At 36.3% G+C, this 24,555-nt stretch overlaps 1 protein-coding gene across 1 annotated transcript; it reads right to left on the bottom strand.

Moving 5' to 3' along the window:
- Window positions 1–1,792: 1,792 nt before the first annotated feature.
- USP12 (ubiquitin specific peptidase 12) lies at window positions 1,793–23,413 on the bottom strand. The gene is made up of 8 exons (XM_033515446.1): window positions 23,311–23,413; window positions 17,601–17,814; window positions 14,398–14,624; window positions 9,450–9,526; window positions 9,197–9,280; window positions 6,651–6,848; window positions 4,823–4,901; window positions 1,793–4,408 (listed from the first exon to the last, which is right to left on the bottom strand). The coding sequence occupies exons 3-8, from the start codon at window positions 14,605–14,607 to the stop codon at window positions 4,307–4,309; spliced, it is 750 nt and encodes a 249-aa protein (XP_033371337.1). The 5' UTR covers window positions 14,608–14,624; window positions 17,601–17,814; window positions 23,311–23,413; the 3' UTR covers window positions 1,793–4,306.
- Window positions 23,414–24,555: the final 1,142 nt, after the last annotated feature.

Below are 24,555 nucleotides of genomic sequence, written 5' to 3'. Positions count from 1 at the left end.
TTGCTCTGTTCTGAGCCCTTACAATCCCTTCTTATGCAGGCAGCAATCACAAGCCACTGGAGAGAATGAACGTAATTTATTTGTACTTTTATTGGAAACTCAAAGATACCACTCAGTTCATTTCAAAACTGGTAATATCTACAGTCTTCCTTATACATCCAACACATTCTTATAGAAGTTACCCAAAGAATATATTTTAACAAAGACCAAAGAAAGTTCATTACTGCCTCACCACACTCTACCATTAAAACTGGAAACAATGGATTTCAGGGATCTCTGTATTTAAGAGATGAAGCTGCTGTTTGTTTGCATGGTAGTTGACTTGCACAGTTCATTTATAGCAATCAATCAGTTGCAAAGCTGCTGCAAAGTGAACCACCCTTGAATACAGATTATGTAGAATATTAATTCAGTAATAATTGAGTACTTGGAGGCTCACAGGTAAAGAGACTAATGTATTATACATCTCACATTATGCTGTGAGAGGTTGGAGGACTTTGAAGCCTTACAAGACCAAAACCATTCATAGTGCATATTGCATTGTCAAGAGGGAAAAACCCCCTGAACATCCAAGACACACAAACTTGAGATCACCTTGGACAAATGTGGGGAAAAGTGGTAAAGCCACTGTTTGGAAGCAATCAATACCTGCACTGTTTAAACTTTACTAGAAGTCAAAAGTACCGTCAGTGTAATGCTGCAGCCCACAGATGATTAACATGTACTGAAACATTTTCTTCTTTTAGAGATAAAGGTAACCAAAGAGGTGGCTTCATCTATGAATGCAATTTCAATAAACTGCTCTCAGAGAACTTTAAAAACCCCAAACCAATGACAAAATGAAAACAAAAAAACAAACCCACAAGTGCAAACCAACAGACCACCACCCTGTTCCACAGGGAACAAGCCAAGACATCCTATCCAGCTTCAAGCTGTTGCTCCAGAAGGATAGAGATCTGTGGCTCTGATCTGCCAGCCCTATGCAGATGTCACAGACTGTGGTGGGGGATCTGAAGTGGCCCCAAATCTCTATGTGGCTACCACCACCTGAATGTCACCTAAGGAGATGCAATCTGATTTATGACTGAATTCTGAAAAAAACACAACGTGATTTAACCATTCCTTAGAAGTCACCATTTCTAGGCAATGAAAGGCTACAGATGCAGTCATCACAGCTACCAATATGGCAGGGTCTGAACTGTTTGTGAAACCTCAGGTTTATTTACCTCCATTACAAAAGAAGAGTGGACTCCAAGTGAAGAATGATCCCAGATCACCCATGGATATTGTAACCAGCTACAGCTTGTATTTCTGATGCTGAACTCCAGGCCCCTGTCAGTCTCTCATATGTTAATGCTGTAAATAATCCCATTTTTCTTTCCTTCTCTTTTCCCTCCCACAAGGTGGCGATCCAAGAAATCCCTTGGGTGACTTGGATGTGTATTTTGTGGCAAGGCACACATTTGTTTTTAAGGGAGAAGTAGTCCAGGAAGAACAGTATTTAAAACTTCCTTCTCTTCGGCCTCAGAGACCACAGACTTACCAAAAACTACTCCTAGAGAAGCACACCACCCAAAACAAGGCTGCCACCCTATGATTTCCCTAACAACACATGGAATAAGATACTTAATGCAGTTCATTTAAACACACTTCTCTGCCCAGGGCCCAGGGCAGTCAGCTCAATACAGCAAGTTCCACATTGTTGTTTTGTTGGGTTTTTTTTGTCTGAAAACATTATAAAGTACAAAAGGCAGCTGACTGTCCATCTAGGCTCCACAAAGGATACAGTATGTATCTTTAGAGAACATAACTTTATTTAATAGAAGTTTTTTGCTCCAATATACAAAATAAGGGACTGCAATCCCAATCAACATTTACATAGTTACACAGCAAATAAATTCCACCATTTACAACAACTGACAACTTTCCCACACTCCTCAATGTATTACAGTCAAGAAAAAAATCCTATGTTTTACATACCAATCAGTTATATTTCATATTTCTGTCTCTTTTAATTCTGTTTTAAGCTGCAGTTTCTGACATCAGTTTCATCAAGAACTTACAATTATTTCAGCTGCGCTAAAAGAAAAATGAAATATATAATTTGGAATACTATCTCAAAACTCCTATACAAAATAAAAGTCAGTATCTTATAAAAATACATAGCAGGAGTAAAACCAGTGAAACAACAAAAATGTTTTGAATTTTGTTAAGGTATAAAACATTAATCAACTAGCCTCAGCTTTTAACTACATTAAAACAAAAGAAATAAAAAGAAAAAAATAAGAAAAAAATTAAGAAAAAATAAAAAAAAGAGACCAAACAAATTAGCAAATGTAATACGACTGTTCTTTTGCAATACTGTATCTTTAGTATGCAAAGGACTTCATCCTTCTAACATGCACCATTATCCAACTGATTTACCCCTTTAACCCTTCTTCTATCGAAAGCCAAAAATAGATGTTAACATTATTTGAATCCTTTCAGAAAAATCCAATCACATTTTTCTGCACCTCCCACAATATTTAGGCTTTACTTTACAATGCTGGTAGTTTAATCACAATACATAATCTTCTATAAAAGAATTTTAGCCAAACCAAGGCCTTAGAAACTCTGCATCTTACAAAAGCGATTTGTTATAGTATGACAGTTGCTAAATAGCCCAATTTATTTAGTGACCCTGTTAAAGATTTGTTCAACTGAGTGAATAGGTGAAGTCATTTCCTGAGCTAAAAGATACAGGTAAGTAAATAGGCAGTTATAGCAGCAGACAGGAGACATTCTTTTTAAAAGTTGTAACAGCATCAGTAAAATAACCTTAGAAAATTACAGTAATGTAAAAATCACTAGCTGACAAGGGAGTGACAAGGACATCCAAGACCTGATTGCCATAATCTGGAATGCACATCCAATGACCTTCCAGAAATTACATTCAGCTACTGTCAGACAATATACTCCTAAGAATGTCAAACAATTCACATTTCTTACAGATCAGGTGTTTTTGTCAAGATTTAATTCTTAATGCTGTTTCATAAACCCAAAGCAAGGTAAAACTGCTTAGTTTCAAAAATTTCCACCATACAGCACTTAAATATTATTACTTTTACAGGAATGTGGTATCTTCGGTCTCATGAAATTCCAAACCTATTTCTTATTACTCAGACTTAATTTAATGTTTAACATAAGTTGATCTGCTTTTAGGAGAGGAAATAATAGTCTTAAAATTGTTTCCTTCAATCCAAATCACTCTAATTTGCCTAGAGGATGAACCATTAACAAATCATCAAAGAACTTCAAAGACCGGTAAACCACCACTGCACCAACATTTTCTTATGATTTAAGTCTTTTACAAAATAGTTTGATCACTTTTTTTCACCCATTAATGGGAAGAATCGATTCTGACTTAATTAAACAAAGTACCTGAGTTAGATACCAGTTCCTCCAGTAGGAAATCTCTCTTCAGTGTTATGAATTTTTTTCCAATATTGTAGGCATCGGTTTTGTAATTTTTATTGTCTCTCCTTGAATATTTAAACATAATTAGTTTAAATGGAAATGAATATATAAAATTTCCAATACTTGTTAGAATGAAGGACAGTACACAAGATCCTAAATTACAATGATCTATAAATAAAAATAAACTACTACAAACCAAATCTTTCCCCATACGGAGATTAAAAGCCATAATCTTGACTGATTGTTCCTGATCACACATTATAAATAATGTAAGCTTCTCCAGAGAAGCAAAGCATCCTTGCCTCCCTGACACCAGTTTACACCTTCAGTTAAAACCACTTCCATCAAGAAGGCAATTGAGTTGGGCCCAGACATAACTTCTTACTCACATGTTAACCCTCCAGTCCTGAATCTTTCCAAATAACTTCACAGGGAATCCTTAACTTTTATACACAATATCTGTATAAAATACAGATTTCTAACGCTCCTAACTGCACCGATCTGGCAGCGCAGTGAGAACCTGATTCAAAGGCCACTGAAGTCCATGGAAGGCTTCAAGGGGCTTTGAACCAGGACCACAGAGGTGGTATTCCCCAAAGGAAAGCTCCTGCAAGAGTGGCTGGTATCTCTTTTTGTTTATGGGATGCAGTGGAGATGTGCAGTCAGCATACCTGAGCAAATAAAATGAAAATGATACAAAAGTTTTAAGAACCCCAAACTCTTGACTTAGTTGTGTGCAAACTGTGCTATTGCCCCTAGAGCTCCCTGCTTTCCTTCTCTTCAGTGCTTGCTCCATTCCAGGATAGAGAAGATGTGAAACACAAAAATCTCTCTTCGTTACAGCTCCCCCTCAGTCCCGAGACTGATAGAAGAGGATGTAACCGGACTCAGAGTTCTTTGAGATGTCTGACGTCAACCCGTAGAATTCTTCAATAGCTTGTGCATCAATTTTCTGCATGTAAAAACACAAAAAATTGAAGTAGGAACGTCTTGTGTAATATACACATAAAATTAGGTTCCACTCTAGAAGTTACTGTCAAACCAAATTCACTTTCACATAATTACATAAAATAAAAAAACCTAAATAATTCTTAAAGTTGTTATGTTTCAGCTTCCCCTCAGCCATCAACTGCACAGAGGGTAGGAGCTATGTATGTTTTAAACAATGGTGAAAGACAGTGATCATAAACAAAAGAGGTTCTTTTAAGTATAAAAGCCTAAGTGCAATTCAAAGTGTGCACAGCTCTGCACACACAATTATTGCTTTCTAGACTGGGGTTGAAGCCTCTTTTCATCAGTACAACAGTCACTTTACTTTAAATAATCATATCCACAAGGGGGGTGCATGTGCTCTGGTTGGGCTTACCTCAACAATATCATCATCAAAAAGCAACCAAAAATCATGACTCTTCACTATTGCAATATAATGTCCTCTGTTAGGGCCACTGTAAAATAAAATGAGGAAAGAACATAAACCATAACACACATATATGTGATGATGCATTCCCTTTAATTGTACTTCTTGTAGAAAAACAATATTTAAAAATAATTAAAATGGCTTCCACTACAATTTCTGTTTGAATGTGTCTTGCCTTTTTTTTTTACTCTCTACTTACATCATCCTTATAATACAATCTTATTTATTAGGCTAAATAAAGGATTATAATTTCAAATAAAGAATGAGCAGCACAGGCACTGAAAATATAAACGAAATCTGAGACAGAGAAGTGAAATCACTTCTGATATTTCATAGAGACAGAACAGATCCCAAACTATTTCTGATCTTCAGAAAGAAAAAAGCCTGTAGAGCTGCTGCTCAGCTGCAGTCTCTTTATCTGATCCACTGTAAACAGAAACTGAATTAAGCTGACAGCTTAGGAGTCTCAAGAAGCTCAGCAATGAGAAGGGCTCCTAATTAAAACTGTTACAATGCTTAGCCTCCTCAGTTATGGCAGACAAGAAATTTCTCCACAACTGTGCCAGAGAAAAAACAATCCACCATAACTTTTGGAGTGTCTTATTTCTCATCAGGTTTCAAGTAAGGAAACAGTACAATTTCTGAAACAGCTGCCCCTTACAATAGAAAGTGTACAACTAAGTGAAAGCAGCTCTGGACCTGCCTGAACTGGCCAGCAGCACTCCTATGTTTTTGTGCCCACATCAGGGAGGGAAGGTTGCCATCCCTGAGGGAGACGTCTGTTATCACCAGATCACCAACATCATGAAAACAGGGGCCACCTCCTGCCCAAGGCTCTGAGAACAGAGAAGTTCCCAAGACTGCAGCTTCAATGAAGAAATGGTCAGAATGGCCAGAAAGCATTTCCCTTATAATCCAGAACAAGAGTGTCCCAGAAAACCATGACACAAAGGCTTATTTTCCAAAATTGTCCAATTTGAGATCTATTTATCTTAACTCTACTCTTTAGTCACTGTGAGAACACTAAATAAGTAGAGCAAATTGCCCAAAGAGAAAGTGAAATCAGGATTCCTAGTTATAAAACTGTGCAACCTAATCTAATGTCAAAGTTACTCTGCTTTGAGTCTTAATATTTGACCTCACAACATAAATTATTCTGTGATTCTAGATGTCAAATTGTAATTTTCAACTTTGGGGCTTTACCTACACAATAAGCACTTTATAGAACAACCTGGTTTTAAGCCTTGAAGTCACAAAAACATTTGTTGAATACAGCAAAAACAAATATAAATTCAACAGTCCTATTTTGAAAGCAATGAAACAAAGTAATCAACAAAACTCGTAATATATGGATGTATTTCAGAAAATGTTGCTCAAGCCTTAAGGAAAAAAAAAACACACTCTAAAGGAAATGCTTTATAAATCAATCTTTCTATAAAGTTTTCCTTCCTAAGAAACCTTTTTTCCTTAGAAACTGTTTTTAAATATTATTATATGATATTGTGAATTTTGTGTTGGGCTTTTTTAAAACATAGTGAAGTTCATATAAAGACCTGTAATGTGAAATTTTTCATAGTGATCTGTCAAAGCAACAAGGCCATAATTTCTGTCAGGACTGGTAGTTTCTCCCCACAACACTTTTTTTTTTCCTAATAAAGTTTTCCTTTTAAGAGGTCTTTAAATGCTATTGGTTTATATTATACTGCATGCTTTGTGTTGTTCTTTTAAGCACAGTTATGATTATAAAAAAATCCCTTGCTTAAAACAGAGTTATTACCTTCCACAATGAACTACCACAGCAACAAGGTCATACATTCTGTCAGGATTGGTGGCATCTCCTGAGGTGTTAAATAAACGAAGCTCTAAAGGAAAAACTACTCTATAAGAGAGTTTTGTGTATCGATGCAGCTGATCCATGTACTTAAATCTCTTCAAATGGAGAGCTAGAATCATAGGCAGCTTTTTTACTTTCATCCTGAAAAAGAGAACAAACCCAAAAAACGAACAGTATTTCCAATATCCATCTGAAACATTCATTCAGTGTCAACAAACAAGAAACTTGTTTTACTAACATCTTTAAAAACCTTTGCAAGGACTAAAAGAACCAAAATAATAATATGTTAAAAGTATTTTGTGTTGATAAACTAAAGGGAGATTTTTAACTGAGAGAACTATAAAATGTATTTATTTAAAACAATAAGATAGAGTTTATAAAGAAAGTTGTGATGAACTCACGTGATGATTCAGACAAAGATCACATAGCACAGAATTCAATTTTCAAGTATATCTCCCTATAACTTTCTAGAGTTCCCAAAAGCAAAATCTAGATCCCACTTGATCTACCCAGTGCAGGTATTGCAAGACAGATATTTTAGAGGTCCTGTTCCAGCTGAATTTCCCAGTAAATCTGGCAAGTCAAACAAGCTCTTTAAAATAAGCTTTGTAACACCACTTTGTCACATAAGTGTTATTCCAAGTTTTCCCAGCCATTCATTTCCAAGCCATTCATTTAAAATTTCCAAGGGATATAAATGTAGCCCACTGTTATTCACCTACCTCCTGCTATCCAAACAAGATAAGGCTGTGCTCTGGCATAATAATTTTGCACAAATGTTGCAGCAATGTTTTACGGAACTCAAAGCCAGAACGTGACCTAGTTTTACTGAGGGCTCAATAGCCCTTTTCCCTAGCAAGAGGTATTGAGATCTCACATCAGTGCCTACAAATCCTCCTCAGGCAACCATAGCTGGCCAGGCAGAAAACACAGACTTCCAAATCTTCGGGCAATAAATCTGCCCATCCTCAAAGAACAACCAAACCAGAGCGCTCTGCGTCTTGGCACAGTCAAGATCAGCCTTAGATCAGCACAGTGCTGATTTTTCAAACTTTCAGCTCCAAAAGGCAGCTCAAAAGTCTCTGTAATACAGGCCAGGTTTCAGACATGTCTGTTAAGATCATACCTTCAGAATGTCAGGAAATCTGTAAAAGACAACCCTTTTTCAAGAGATAGGGGGACTGTGGACAAACTCCTTGCTAACTCACCTGCCCACAAGGGAAGTAGGAAATTAAAACAGCTGGAGCAGGGCAGAAGAATGACAGAAGGAGCTATTTTTTTAGGGAGAGTTACATTTTTATTATATTATGGCTATAATTCTTGTTCTCTTTTCAAAACTAAGTCCTTTTCCTATAATGTAACTGTGTTTGGTAAGAGAAGCTCTTTCAATGGTGAAGAAATTTGGTAGCTGAGTAGTCCCCATCACAGATAAACTGTTTTATAGAGATGGAAGAAAAATAAAGTGTATATGTAGGGAAACTGAACTTATGCCCCACGTGAAAGCCAAAATACAAACAATCAAAGCTGTGTTTTGCCGATACGCAAGTGCCTACAGTACAGGTTTACGTCAACCCAGTTTATACTGGTCAGGGATCACGTTGCCTCCCACACAGAAAAAGAGCTCAGGCAACAGAAAACAGGCCAGGCCTGGATTCACAACCTCTACCAGACACCAATTAGTAAGCTCAGGCAATGTGTGCAGGCAGACTTGGCAGACGAGATATGCAAAAGCTGTGTGTGAGATCTATGGTAAAGCAAATAACCAGCAGCAGTGGAATAACCAGTAGAGCACGTCAGAGTTCCCATCCTTCAGCCAAATACTTTCTCAGACAATAAATAACCACACAGTACACAAACTGACAGGTTTTTCAAAGGTGTAAACAAGACTGGAATTATTAGGCAGACAAGAATTGTTTTTAAACAAACATGATGATTTTCAGGCTTCCACAGAGCTTCTGATGATTTTCAGGAGCACTGCCAAGTAGTTTAGCACAACTAATCAAACATGTTTAAGAAATCAGAAACTCAGTTTACAACACCAGTTATAAAAAATGCTATCAAACTGATTTTTTCAGCAACTGGAAAAATTATTTTATTTTCAAAACAAAACTAAGTTTAAAAAGTCACATGCAATCAATGACTTTTCATCATTGACAATTATATTTGATTAGTCACTGACAGTTTGTTTTAACTTGGCTTTTTAACTTATTTTTGGTCTTAAGACTATTCATTTTCTCATTTGTAAAATAAATAATGATCAAAGGAGTCCCAAAATGATTCACATGAATTCCCACTACTCTGTGGAAAGAGACACATTGAATTCTAGCAAGGGGAATGAAGGCAAGTTACTTTTAAGTGGAAGAGTAGAAAAATTAAGGGGAAAAGGGTGTTCTCTCTCCACACACACACACACAAACACACAAAAGAAATACCACAGTATTTTCATTCAATGCATGGGTTATTTTTCTCCTTCCCTAACTGTGATGTACCTTTTATGCGCCTCTTGCTTACTGCGACATTCTTCACAGTAATACTTGTATTCACTGCACAGAGTTTCTGTATTGCTGAAACCCCTGAGTAAAAAAAGAAAGCTTTAAATACTAGTTTTTTACATGAAATATCCATATAAATGTACAGTATCAATATAAATGTATACACTTAAATCTACATTTAGTTTTATTTCCTGCTTTCTGGGTAACAGGTAAAGACAAGCCACAAAAAAATTCAGATTTTTGTGCCTACCTTAAACAGTGAGTGATTGAAGTATTCTGCTCCACATCAACTGAAAGGTCTAGGAAGTCTTCATCTTTGCTGCTTACCTGCATGAAAAGAAGACCCAACAGAACCCAGATAAAACAAATAATGCTAATTTACCTCTGTTTTTCAGTACCACTTTCTACTGATAGAATGTATCTTTTATTCTATAACATCCTTCAAAAAATATTTTCAAGAGGCCTTTCTATTTCAGAGATTTGCTGAATTTTCTGATTTTTTTTTCAGGAAGGGTGAAGTGTGGGTGAGTCTCTGGTTGTAGATAATGCCAGTTGTCATTATGCTGTGATTTCAGATCAACAATATTAATGTCAAGTTTCTTCTACACCTCAGATTTTTCAAAAAGAAGAGAATCACTGTGATTCTTCTGCTTAGTACTCTCACTTCTGTTTTTCTGACTCCCTTGAACTGAGAGTTATGTATTTGCATGTCACAGTGTACCTAATGAACAGCATGAATATTTTGAAGCCTCTTCCTGGCTAGATTCATACTCTTAAAGGAACAGCAGTCAATTCACAAAAATATAAGAGTAACAAGAAAGTAAAACAGAACATTCTAGAAGCAGAAAATAAATCCCACCACAAATCCTGACAAATTATGAAAAAATCCACAGCTGCCCTGAAAGCCAACTATGTTCCTGAAGTTTTTAAAAAAACATTAATGTGCAACTTTAACTATTGCCTGCTAGTGTGTCCTCTCTGTATCTAAAGATACTCAGTGTCACTCATGAGAATGTCCTCTGCCTAGACACAGAAGTAAATGCTTTCAAGAAAGATACCTGGCTGCAGTTTCTGGACTGAATGCAGGGAAAGTGAAATGGCTACAGGGAAATAACATAAGTCGATCTTTTAAACATATAGATTTATTTTCCCTTTCCAACTCAGAATAAAAAAAAAAAAAAAATAAGTGGAAAGTTGTTCTCTGATAATCAAGAGATAAGAATCACACAGATCCTAAGGGCAGTGTACATGGAGGAAAAGAAAAAAAAAGCAGATGGTCAAGACAACTATATTTGAGAATTAATACCACAGGGCAAATCCAAACACTCATGAAATTAAATTGAAAGCTTCTATTAATACCTGTGAGAGGACTGGGCTCCCACTGCTCTGTTCCCAGTCTTTCCAAGAGTTAAATGTGCATGTCAAAAAATGCCATTATGTCAGTACACATAACTTCTACTGCAATATTCAGATGGTCAAGTGTAATGTTTATGCTTTTAGAGAGAGCACAGAACACATATGGAAAACTTCCAAAACGTTTAAAGTGGGGAAAAAAAAAGACACCTGCATCTTCACTGTGCTGCACATTTCCTGCATTCAGGGATGTATTATGGTTTAGTTGTGTGGACAATTCTTCAAAATATCCCCTCACAAATCACTCTTGGAATTATCAGACCTCCATTTATCACTCTAAGAACTCTGGTGGAAATCACTGTAACTGGGGATTAAGAAAAAAAATCAGCTCTAGAAAATACTCTGCTGCTGCCGTCTTCAGCAAGGACATCTGGAATTAGGGAGTCATGTGATTGGTGTTATTCAGAAATGCAATTAGATAATGCTTCCTCTTTTGGTCTAATCAAAGAAAACTATGTGAAACAATACAGATTTCACAAGCAGCTTTATCCCACACAGAAGCTGTAAGGGCATAGAGGATATGGAGAGGAGGGAAGGGATGTGTTCTACTTGGTTAAAAAGAGATCGGTACTGAAAACAGAAGTTCACAAAAGGACAATTTCCATTCTCTGTGATAATATGGCCTTAGGACACCTCACTCAGGTTATCATGAGGAACCATTAAAGGTTTTATTGCAAGAAGAGCCAAATGAATCTTTTTCCATTTATGTTGGTGATTTATAAACTGTTATTCTTAATTTTTAAGATTCTTTGAGCCTTAGTATTTGAACAGATTTTTCTAACATGAATTCATACAGTTTTAATTAAAAAAAAATAATTTTAAGAGCCACTCTGGAGTCTTACAAGCCTTCTCCCCCCTTTTTGTAAAGGTTCTGTTTCAAATAAACATCACTAAGCTTCTTAGATTTCAATCAGCAATACCATATATTTCAATCATTTATAGAATGAAAAAAAGATGAGCACAATCAGAAAACCTCATCACTTGTAGAATCGAGCCCTGATGTGTTCAAAAAGCTGTCTGAGTGCTCCTAACAGGAACATCTGAGTAATAGTGAGGAATCTGGATGTTCCAGTGTTCTGGCTGAAGAGGATGGTGTGCTGTTCTCACGTCAAGGACACAATCTGCACCCACACAGCTCAGCTGTACTCTGATGACCGAAGCTGCACAGAACACAATGCTCAGAAGGCTAACACAGAATCCCTCATTGCTTACAGCTGGGAATTTCACTGGCAATGTGAGTCTGCTCACTGGCAAAAGAGCTCTTGCAGCTATAGACTGTCATGTGTGCTAAAACAGAAAGCACTTTTAAAAGAAGCTGAAATAAAGTGTGTGATTTATCTTGGTTTAAAAAAACAAAAGAGAAATGAAAATTGGATATAGCTAAAGGCTCTATAGTACTCATGAGAGAGAACACTGGGATTTTCCTTATTGCCTTCTCTCAGTCCAAAGCAGAATTGAACCAAAGAATTTTATGCCTTGTAGAGTCATTTGAACCCAACAGTAAGACCGTCTGGAGATTGATATGGTGGTTTTGATAATTTCCTCTATTTCTCTGGAGAAGTACTGGCCACATATAGCTGTTTGAAATTAAATCTTAATGAAGCCAATTCCAATACTTTCTGGTTTACTGAAACTTAAACTATGAGAGAAATCTGTAAAACCAATTGACTTCTAGCTAATTTATATAAATTAGCCATAGAATTTACATTCACTTCATCATTCTGCCTCTATCAAGGGAGGGTGAAAGCATTATAAAGAGAAATCACATTAAAAACATGTAAAGACAACTTACAATACTTTTGTAACATATTCATTTAACAAAATGGCTTGATTCACAACACAAATCCTTGTTAAAGAATCATATCTGTGTCCCTTATACTTCAAAGTCCATTCTTAAACTGAGGGTACATCTTTAGCCAGTTCAAGTTTTTTCATTAAGATGGGCTAATGAAAGAGTGCATCTGGAAAGATGCTCTTTTCCACAACCAGGACAACTAAAATGAGAATAAAATTTTGCTCATTTTAGGAACATTAAGGAGGTTTGTCCAATTAAAAGAAAATGACTGCCACTTTGAGCAAAGATATATGCTATGATTTATATTTAAATATGCAATAAATTTTCAATTTAAATTAAAAATACACTAAGGATATCATCTTGTCATTAAGAAGCAGTAATTCATCCCCTATTTCTTGTAATCTTATAGATGAAGTATTTCCAAGTACTCCTAACATTTTAACTTGTATTTCTGAACACAGAAAGAATCCAAATGCCAAAAGCTTCTAATAAACATCAAAACAATCATAGATATACACAGAATTTTTGGACATCAGACACTATTCACAGTAATATTTCCCACTGAATGTATTCAAATGTGTTTCTAAGTGTTCATTTTCAGGTCACTGTGTTTTAGATACAAGCTGATATACTAAAAAGAAACTGATAAAATAGTTTCCAAATTACTTTGATTATTTTCTTGTTCAGCAATAGCTGAATATTACTATTAGCTACAGTTAATAGGAATAAAACCCCAAACCTGAGCAGTGTTACTAGAATTCTCAAAATTGTGACAGGCCTGATAGCTAATAAAATATGCTGGCAAAGAGCATATCAATGTTTTAAAATTGCATTAAAGATGGTACCTAGATCAAAATCCTGACAGCAGTAATTCATAATGCCACATGAGGAAAGGTAATGATGCCATTTGTGTCAAAAGACTTAGGCTAAACTTATGTTTCAAGAAAAAAAACCAAAAAAAATCCCACAGCCCAAGAACTAGAAGAGAAACACTTGACAGTTGCAAAGAAATACTTATTAGGGAGGGGAAATCTGCTAGAAAACAAAAAAAGATAGCATGGACTCAGCACCTAAATTACTCATAGTCTGCAGTTACATTATACATGACATTATGAAGTTCTATTCTTTGAAATAAAAGAGTCGGGTATTTCTAGAAGACTGAGAAAATTACATGTGAAATATACAGATTTGATTAATTCCTCCTTTCCAGCGTCATGCTGACATATCTGCATTACCTATTTAAGTTGAAGAAAATTGGTATGAAGAGTTATACAAAAACCAAGTCATTTAGCTTTTTTACAATTTCTAAGAAATAGATCATGACAGAATTACTGTAATTTTTAAATTGTGCTGCTTTTACTCTATCTCAAGCTGGTAAAATCCAATTTTAAGTTTTTATGAAATACATTCTTTGTCTTGTTGTAGAACTTCTCAAAAATATTTTAGAATAGCATACTCAGAGTTTATTTCTTGGGGTGTAGTAGTAGAAGAATTCCTGTGGACAGATGTTTAGGAAAGGATTACTTTTCATGAACATGAAGGTATGTTTTTTGAGAATCTCCATCTACTATCAACGTGCCAAAAGCCAACCATCTTAATTTCTTGGTATCTTGATTACAATAGCTTTAAATTTAAAAACTAGGAATCCACGGAAACTGATTCATAATACTTATTTATGAGATGTATCACTAAGCATGACATTGAGTTATTAAGACATTAAATTAGAGAAGAACCTCACACCCTCAAATCACAGACTATATTTTGGTTAAGAATACACCACTTTAGTATTTTCTGATCTAAATTTTGAAGATGATTATGATCGCAGTGACAAAAAATCCAACTGAGCATTTTCCTAACACTGATCAAATGTCTCTTGCTACAATTCATGCATCAGCTGCTGGAATGTTTTCACTAACGAAGAAAAAACACAAAGAGCATGCAGCTCTGAAACACAGCAGAATTCTCGTTTACAAAGCACATGAAAACTCACAGTTTCACAGGTAAGACATCTGGTTTCATTAGTTAATGTTCCCTGAAAGATTTCGTGCACCCAGGTAGGGTCTGGCGGGCTGTTGTTTTCGCTGTCCACGTTGCCGTTAGGCAGGCGCCCGTTCTGCTTCTCTTGCTTTCTCTCCTCTTGCAAGATGTCCGCGATTGTATTTAAAAGATAGTTTAGGAACTCGTGTGCATCCTGCTGCATGTAGTTATCAAATAGTTCTGTGAGATAAAACAGGTTTATGAATGGGTCAGTTAGTGCTATACTACAGAAAGGTTTTTAAGGGAGTCAGATTTCAAAACCACTCCTTTGTTTCACATCTTGAGTCATTCATGGCAATACAACACCAACCCAAAAATGCCTACTTGATAAACTAAGCCAAAAAAAAAATAGTGGGTGGGAAGAGGGGACAGCAAGTCAGCTTGCACTGACAGAAATCACTCAGCTGATTCGATTTATCTGAAAATTGAACCATAGTGCAAGAAAACCAGGGCAAAATTCAAGGGCCTAAACACAGGTGTATGTGGAGTGCCACCTGAACTGGTAGAGGTCATTCTGCCCAGCCTCCAGATGCCACTGGGTCTCCTACAGGGGCTATGCTATTTCTGCCAAGCTTAGGTCAATGTCTTGGGTAACACAGATTTAGTAATAGCTCTTTTCTCTCTGACCAGGAACTTCTTAGAGGAAATTTACCTGCCTATTCTATATCCCCAGCTAACATCATACAAGGCTTTTAATGTGCAATTACTTCACTTTGCTGGCAGTCCAAGAATATTCTAAGAGACAGGTCTTCAATGTGCAGGAGTGGAGAGATGAATGAAAAAGATACTCAGTGAAGTTCAAGTTTTGAAATGCATACAGGGAGTCCAGGGAAGCTTTACAGCCATTCACCAGATGGCATCTGGGAATAAACTTCAAATAAGGAAAAAAAAGTCCAGGGTTATTAGCTAAGTAGGGAAACCTGGTGCTAATCTAGCTCATTTGGAGAGGTTAAGTAGTTCAATAGGTCAGGCAAGAGTATGAACCACGTAGTTTATTTAATTAACTACTCCACTATTTTTGAGACAAAGGAGTTGAATCTAGCCAATTGCAAGGTCTTTATTTAATCAAGTAAATCAAGGCAGAACAAGAGCTACAAGTCTCTTGAGGTAAAAGACTTCAGAGGTTCTTCACAGTGTAGTATCACAAGCCTGCCAAGACTATGTGCCCAGTCATTAATAAGCATTAACTACACCAAAGTGAAAGCTACAGATTGTTCATTTTACAATTAGAAGAACTTTATGCAAATGTAGCAGTATACCTCCAGTTGACTTCAAGCCAGCAGTTGCTTCCCAGGCAATTAAACTTTAAGGTCATCAATGGAAAAACGTAGAATTTCTTGGGTTAGAAGGGATCTTAAAGATCACTGAATTCCAACTCCCCTGCTCCGGACAAGGACACCTTCCAACAAGACCAAGTTGCTCAAACGCCATCCAACCTGGCTTTGGACACTTCTAGGGATGGGGCATCCACAGCTTCTCTGTGCAACCTGTTTCAGTGCCTCACCACCATCACAGTTGAGAATTTCTTCCTAATATCCAACCTAAACCTGCCCTCAGTCAGTTTAAAGCCATTCCCCCTTGTCCTGTCCCTACACACCCCTGTGGAAAGCCCCTCTCCAGCTCAGAGATGTATAATATATGCATTTTGTATTCAGACACTGCAAACAAAGATGGAGCAGCAGCTTTGTAGTCTGGAATACACAAAGACTGTGTCCTCAGTTATCACTTGTATAGCTGGATACTGACTGAAGAGACTCTAGATTGGTGTAGCACACCTACCTCGTTCTTAAACAAGCTCTTCTTTAAGGCTCAAAATTATATACCTTTACAATAAGCACTTAATAGCATGTATGATACCCATGTAATTGCAGCCTGAATGACAACACTTATTTGTACAAAAGGTGAGAGTATCATCATTAAAAGAGATCCAAAAAGACAAAGGTTGAACTTCCACATCTAACTTCTCTACTGACGGTTTTCTGACTGCCCTGCTCTATATAGATTTCCAGTGGCATGACATAATTGAACATTACAGAGAACACTTTCTATAATGAACTTAATGGCTCCTGTGGTTTGCTTTCTGCTTTCCATCTGAATAATTCTCTGCATTTGCTATAACAAACTGTTTCTATAAATGTATCAAACACAAGCACACTTACTCAAGTATACCTGCCAAAGAAGGGAATGAGTTTTCTACTCTGTACTAGCAAGAGATTGTACAGCACCCAAGAGCTTTTTTTAAACAATATCATTACAACTCATGGAATTCATATGCTGGAAGAGCTAGGAACGCCATCATAATATTTTATTTCTTGTTTTCACTACAGACAGTCACCATAGCATTTAAACACTTTTTCAGTCTACATCCATAGTCTTGGAAAGACTGCAACAGTATGAACATATCTATTGCAGCAGTGTTAAGTATGGTACCACATACAGTTTATTTAAATAAAGTAATTACTTCTTAAGGAAAAAAAAAAGTTGTATTTTTATAAAAATGCATCCAAACTGAGTGGCAGATTACAAGGCTTCATTTATACTTTAACATCAAAAAAACTTCTAAAACATCCTGTCCAATTAGCCCTGCAGATAAGAAACAAGAAATGTGAAAAATCTCTAGAAATCTCTTGAAAATTAGGATAATGATGACATTTAAAAACAATTTTCCAAAACTACTTTGTGGTTTTAAAAGTAGGTCAAGTTACATATTGCATAAATTCAAAATCAGTTTTAAAAAGTGGGGAGTTTTGATCAAGGTTCTTAAGAGCAAGTCTTCCCACAGACTCAGTTTGGAAGACTGATTCCTCCATTCAAAAAATATTTTTTTTAAAAACAAAGAACAAAGGTTTTACAGTGAATTTTGATTACAAATATTAAACTCACAGAGAAACAAAACTAGCAAGCAATTTCATAAGCAGCCAGTGACAATATGACAATACACTTTAGCTCTACATGAAGAGAGAGACAAGGATTCTCTCTCAAAACTGCTCCAGGGTTACACCCTTGTTCTGAGGCTACCTCTTATTTAGACTACAACACCAAGTGCACTTTCTGTATAGGTACTTCACAGAGCATAAATATATAGGTATTCCACTACATCCACTTCAGAATTAAATCATAACTGGTATAATTATTACACAAGAAAAAAAAAATTACCATTTTCTTTTCGTAATCTTGTTATGAATTTCTTGGGAGGTATTACTCCAACTTTTTTCTTCTGGGTGGCTATACTGTGGAAGAGATCAGCTAAGCATGTAAGGAGATTCTCTTTTTTTCTCGGCTGGCTCTTGTATGCTAAGACTTTGTCTCGAAATGGTCGACAAAAATAAAGTGCCTGGAGAACTGAATTGCAGTAGCACGTATTCCCAAACTACAAAACAAGAGAGAGAGATCTGTGAGTTTGCATTCTATTACTGTAGAGAGGTAAAATTAATTACAAGGTATTAGACAGTGCAGTGCATAAGCAGTGGCCAACTTTCTGCAAGTCATTTCTTCCTGACTTTAAGGCAGAAAAATGTATTGATGATGCACAAAGGATTACCAAGTAATATTTTCATGCATTTACATACACATGTATGTAAATGCATGAAAAACCTAGGTTAATTTGAACAATACTATTTAATTTTGTCTCACTTAAAATTTAACTCATTGGTAATATTTTACATCTATTTGGGTCAAAATGTTCAAAAAATACCCCTAGTGTCACAACTCCCAAAATATGCTCAGGTAAAAATATCTGTCTACCTCACATCAGTCAGACCAGCAATGAACATGCACAGCATGACCTTGTTCTGTGAAGAAATTCAGCTGAAAAATGGAGAGCATCTCACACACTTCAGGAATTAGATTCTCCAAATCTTAATAGCTGTCATTGAAGTCTGAAATAACTACTTTAACCTGCTCCTACATTTTCAGTTCTCATTCCAGGGTGACAAGATTTGTTCAAGGAAACTCCTGAATGCCAATATGACATGGCCTGCTTAGGATTCAGAGCTATGGCAGTTGGTAGCTGAAATAAATGCTGCAGGGAAAAGAGAACACAACTGGGATAATATGAAAGCTAAAACCTAAGGCATCATGTGCACACTTTGAAGGACACAAGCCACTGGACTGAAAGAGGAAAGCAGAATCAGCAAGAAAAGCATCCATAACCCACTTTGTGCCAGGACGCGCCAGGTGGGACACTCAGGATGTCCCCCTTCCTCAGACTCCTTGAGGCACCTGAGGTCACTGACACTGTCTCCAGCTCACCCCAACACTGCAAACATCCCCACCACACCCGTGAAGGCATTGTGAGCCATCAGAGGATACAGCCACCCTAATTTTATGCTGCCCTCCTCCAGTGAAACCTATTATCCAACACTGAAAATGTGGGAAAAATCTTCATGAGGCCCCCAGCCAGTAATCCAACCTTTCAGCTGCAGTCATGCAACGCGCAAATTGAAGCATGCACCTACTACACACATTCTGCAAAACGTGGAAATAACATTCAGATTTGTGTTACACAGAGATAGCAGCACACAGAGATGGCAAACTCTGAGAATATCATTTTGATGGGGAGACTTAGAGAGCAAAGGCTGCCTTTAGAGACATTTTAAGAGCAGGTTCATTCAATAGAGAAAAAGAACTAAAAGCTTTCACATCTTAGGAGTAACAGGGAAGTAACTACTTTTTGCTCTCTCCCAATTAAGACAAACAAGAGCACAATGCAATTTAATTACAAAACTTAAAAATTAATTACTTTCCTCTGTTTTAAACTAATGAATTACAAAGAGCTACTTTCTAAATAACCAAGACACACTCAGAGAAAAAGTAAGAAACATTTTTAAAAATATTAAGATGTCATTAAGGTATCAATATTAAAAAGTGCTGAATTTAACATCCATTATTTCTCTTTATTTAAGCTAGGAAAATGCTTATATTAGCTTCTTTGTGGTCCAAATCTGCAAATAAGCCAATGAAAGAGGAAAACTGGGGCTTTTTACCTTAAAGGAAGTTGGTGGAATCAGACAGTAGCTTCTGTCAAAACATTTAATATTGTAAGCTAACTATTTCTGAGTTTGTAATTAGAAACAGCCATAAGAAGAGAACTACATGAAAGCGTTAAGAAAGTTCTTAAAATTTAATTAAATTGGAAAACTGCTAAAATTTCTACAGCAAGTGTCAAGAGATGAAAAGCAAGCAAATTAGAATTTTCATAAGATTCCAGTTTTAAAAAGGAGCAGTCTGATGATAAATTAATTAGAATGGCAACCATGCAGTGAGACTAACAAAATATGAAGACCTCAGAACACTGAACAAAATTTAGATTTATTTAATATGAATGTATGTTAACCTACATGCCTGTGAGTATGAAATAAAAGCAACCAGATTAAGTTCATAAAAGGCTTTCTCCAACCAGATTCAGAAACACAGCAGGCAATAGAAGAATGTTTGAAAGCAAACTCCTGAAGAAAATTTAATTAGTTCACATTTGTTTTATCACTAAAGCATCGGTCTTTATCACTTTAAAACACAAAATATTTTTAAAATAAATGCTTCCAATCATTAAAACAATTAAAGTGGCACCTGTACTAAACAACAAGTAGGAAATGTTTGAAGGTTTCTAGACTATGCAAATACTCAGTTTGATAAACGAACAAATGCTGGTCTTCCCACCATTATTATTTCAGTTCCCATCTTTAGAGAAGCACCCAACACCTTGCTCCAGTCTCCCCCTCCCCATGCTCCCAAGAGACCCCTTCCTCCTCCCCACCTCAGCCAGCACTGCCCAGAACCACAACACCTGGGAGTGAAAGCCCTGCAACGTGGAACTTCATGCTTGTCCAGCCTGCCTCAGAACAGCAGTAGAAAATGTAAGAAAGACCTTGTTGGAACCATCTTGTGCTGTGCATGACTAAGAGATGTAAAAAAAATAAAAATAAAAAAAAAAATCCACATTTTTTCTTTTGATCAGTTCATACTGTTTTTCTTCTCTAAATTCTGAGAAATCAGATTGCTTCCTTTCACAAAAATACTGCATTCGCTATGTTTTACACACACACACACACACACACCCCTGAAAGCAAGGTTACAACACCCAAACCTATGTGGAAAAATGAGACAGTAGGCAGAAAAAACATCACTGTGCACACACACACACACACACACCCCTGAAAGCAAGGTTACAACACCCAAACCTATGTGGAAAAATGAGACAGTAGGCAGAAAAAACATCACTGTGCAACAAAAACTCTGCACACCCATGAACACTTATAGTCCTATAGCTTACTCTTCCGATGCACATACAACTGGGAAGAAATGTGGCTGCTGAACCCCATCCAACAAAGAGATTTACAAGAACTTAGATCTGCTTGGAATACTGTCTTTGAGCAGCTCTGGGGTTCCTCCCAGCTCTGATGCACTGGCAGCTCAAACAACTTTTTGTTGTTGCAATGAGCCATTCCAGTGAATAGGGTTTCTCCAAAACACCTGGATCCACTGCAAGAGACTGAATAACCAAACCTTCTGCTCTAGAGATCTGGTGAACTGCTGAAGAGTTTCCAGAGCAGCTGAGATTAAAAATCTTATTTCATCCTCACTGAATAAAATGTGAAGCACATAGATTTGAACAGTTTGCATTACTGCACTGAAGAGGGAAAGCAGAATGATCAGCAGACTTGATGTTCCTAGTTGTCCATATGCATGGGACATCACACTCCTAACGCTCTCATCTTACCACATATCCTACATATTTCCTGCTGATTTAGTGAAAGATATTGTCCCTTCAAGTCTAAGCTGAATTTTCCATTCCCGTCAACCATCTGGTCTTCCATATGTTTCCCACAACTGCCCTTTCTTAGGTCTTCTTTTACCTCTCAAATTGCTCTTTCAGCACATCCTCTGAACAATCCCTAGATTCTACAACAAAGCTGGAAAAGAGGTAAGACAGTACTTTTGCCTCCCCCTCTTTTATGCCACCTCTGGATCAATTGTCAGACCTCTATTTCAGGATTGTCATCTTTATTTAAAAAGCTTTTCTGTGTTCCAGACACTTCAAATGGCCACTTATCACACAGTTAGAAGAAAGCTACTGACTACCACATTATTTCCCTTTTTGCCATTACTCTGGAGAAAGTTAGGACAAACAAATCAATAAACAAATTAGAAAAACTTAGCAGTAAATGTAAATGAGCCTCTAGGAACTTCATTTCTTGCAATTGCTACCAAAAAAATAGAGAAATCAATGAAGGAAAAAATTGTGATTTCTATCGCTTCTCAATCTAATAGTACTAATTTATTATGTAATTATCTAGTATTTCTTTTCATAATCATTATCTCTATCATTCTTTCTAGTCATTGGCCACAGTTTGTTACTTTCACTTTTCCTGGCAGATCTACATGCTGCAAGTTTATTACACATTTATGGTGTATATGTGCTGTGTTAGTAAACACAACCTGCAGAACACATCTGAAAACCATTCAGGCATCAACGTGACTGAGTTTCCTTAGCCAACCACTGTACCTGAAAACCAGTACCAGTGTGCCATAAATGTAATGAGATCCCATTTTCTTATTTGTTACAATTTTAGCCCATAAAATTTTATTGTTTGAAGCTAAAATAAGCAAAATTCCTGTAGTAGACAGAAAATTAAAAGCACTCTGATATATTGTAGCTGCCTGTCTCTTGTGTGTATGTTTGAGGGCAATGACAGATAGCCCCTCAAATTTCTACTCCCTATTGAGTACAAAAAGGCAGAATTTGTTTATCTTCATGACATATAAGGAAGATTGTCCTTTATCAAACGTTCTCTTAAGGGTACAAAACTATATAAAACTTCAAGATTAGGTGTACAATACAATTTCACTGTTAAGTCTTAAATCCTCTCTGGACTTGGACAAGAAATTAGGAAACAGTTTATCTGTCAATGGAGTAACAGATCTGCAAAAACCAAATTTGTCATTGGAGAACTGGAAAGCCTAAGCTCAGCTGCAGAACTACAGGTATTAACAGTGAAACTGTTGTATTCCCTCTTCCAAGAGAAATAGCATGGCGTTCGGAGGCTATTTCAGCTTTTGTGAGAAAGGAAAAGAAACCACTTGAATTTAAGTGGTGGTGTTGTGAGATGCATGGAAGTCAGCTCATCAGTGTTTACTGACTCCACAGTGCATGCTCAGATTGCAGACTCTCGAACCAGGTCCATGCTAAGCACCTGGAGGCAGAGACATGTTACAGGACAACATTTAAATGATCAGTTCCATTAAGAAAAGCAAGACAATAGCTCTTGTTAAATCAACCTGCTTTAACTATGCCATTTCTGAAGCCAAATAAAGAGAAAAATTTAATTTTTCACATCAGTATAAAGCGATTTCTAACAAGATATATTTTTTATAATCAGAAATTAAAGTTTAAAACATTGAATTATTGATTTAAACAATCCAATATATTTTTTTCTGCTTTGATCTTGAGGCTGTATTTTTTTTTATCTTAATATAAATAGCAGATATAAATACTTCATAGGATCATATCTTTCACAAGTTTTTTGTTCTTTTAATGTATTTATTTTACCTTATTGGCATATTATGAACAAGGAGCTACATATTTTAAATAACCATCTTTAGGATGTACACGTTTTAATAACATTAAAGTGATGTAAAAATTACCCTACAACTAATAAAATTAAATGAAAGTATTCAATAAAGAGCCCATTTCAACAATTCGGTAGCATATTTTAACAGATACACTAAATACTGAAACATATTTCAATAGTAAAAATATTCAGTGATTACATCATTCAGAATTCTAAGTATTCACTCATCCCAGTCTTGTAGTTTAACCAACCCATTCCTGTCCTTTCAAAGCAGTACGTTACGGTCTGAAACTCACATTAACCAAACCAAAATAGTGCTCATTGACTGGAAATTGTTCCGGACCAATCTCTTTCTCCAAAGCTGAGGCATTGGCGCCCTAGAAAAAAAAAAATCAAAAGCAGCAAAATATTAGTGTGGCAACAGTGAAAGTAGCTGAGGCAAAAAAAAGTTTTTCAGCAAGGATAAACAACCAAAACCAACTAACCATCCATAAAAAAAAAAACTTGCAAAACACCTGATTACAACTAAAAATTACCTTAGAGTTGTTTCTGTCTGTTTACGTGCTGTTCAAAAGCATCTCAAAGTTATATAACTCTCGGGTATTTTCATGCAATTACACTGTTTTGATGTTCTGTCCTTATTATTTCCAGAGTTGAATTACTTTAATAACACTTGCACTAGTACAGGATGCAAAGCAGATCATACAAGGCCAACTGACAAGCTCCTTCTAACAAGTGTAATTTTCATACTGTAAAAGCACATTCCAGAAAAAGTTAAGAGATGCAGACTGTTCATAGGAAGCAAAGAGACTGGTCTGTTTTACTTACCCTGGAAATGTAAGTTGTTCAAAGTGCTTTGCTAAACACCTTGAACTTCGTAAAACTGAAAGAAAATGCATTACAGAAAGAAAGGTGTGCATTACAAATGCGGCAGCCTTTGCCAAAAACTCTGTTGGGTGTGATCCTCAAAAAGAAGTCAGAGAAAGTTACTTTGGTTACTCTGTGGCTGTTGACTGAACTGGTGCAATAAACACTGGGTTTCAAAGAAAACTATTGCTTTCTTTTTTATTTAAAGACAGAAAAACTTGTATGCTGGAAAATTCAGAGAACAAAAAAACCCTAGCTTTGGGTGAGCTCTTACACTGATTGCTTTTAGGGAAATAGAAATGCATACAACTTTTTGCACTCAACAAAACTTTTATCTATATATCTATCTATATATATCCTCAATGAGAAACACATGAGCATGAATATTGCAGCAGGTCTAAGTGCAGCTAAAATAGGGCAAAGTACGTTAAAACCAGTTGCAGCTCCATCCCAACAAGTTCATTCTTTACACCAAAGATATAGCAAACAGCCATTACATAGGATATTATAACAATTAAATTAAATCAAAATCACAGACTGCACTAAAAACAGCACATAGGATTGCACAGATTAATTATGGGCAGGGAGTACTGGAGCAGAATGAATATTAGAACTGTATCAAGATGTATACAATTAAAATGAAACAATGATGTGGCATCTGCCATGGAATGACC

The sequence above is a fragment of the Parus major genome, chromosome 1, assembly GCF_001522545.3.
Source record: "Parus major isolate Abel chromosome 1, Parus_major1.1, whole genome shotgun sequence".
NCBI classification, from domain to species: Eukaryota; Metazoa; Chordata; class Aves; order Passeriformes; family Paridae; genus Parus; species Parus major.
The sequence above is the reverse complement of the archived record's forward strand: the minus strand, read 5'-3'. Positions and strand labels throughout refer to the sequence as shown.

Coding starts and splice junctions, on each gene's coding strand:
- USP12 (XM_033515446.1), bottom strand. CDS start 14,607: ATGCAGCAGGATGCACACGAGTTCCTAAACTATCTTTTAAATACAATC. Junction 6,849..9,196: donor AAGCAAGAGGCGCATAAAAG/GTACATCACAGT, acceptor TCTCTTTTTCAG/GATGAAAGTAAAAAAGCTGC. Junction 4,902..6,650: donor GTGGTAGTTCATTGTGGAAG/GTAATAACTCTG, acceptor TTTATTTTACAG/TGGCCCTAACAGAGGACATT.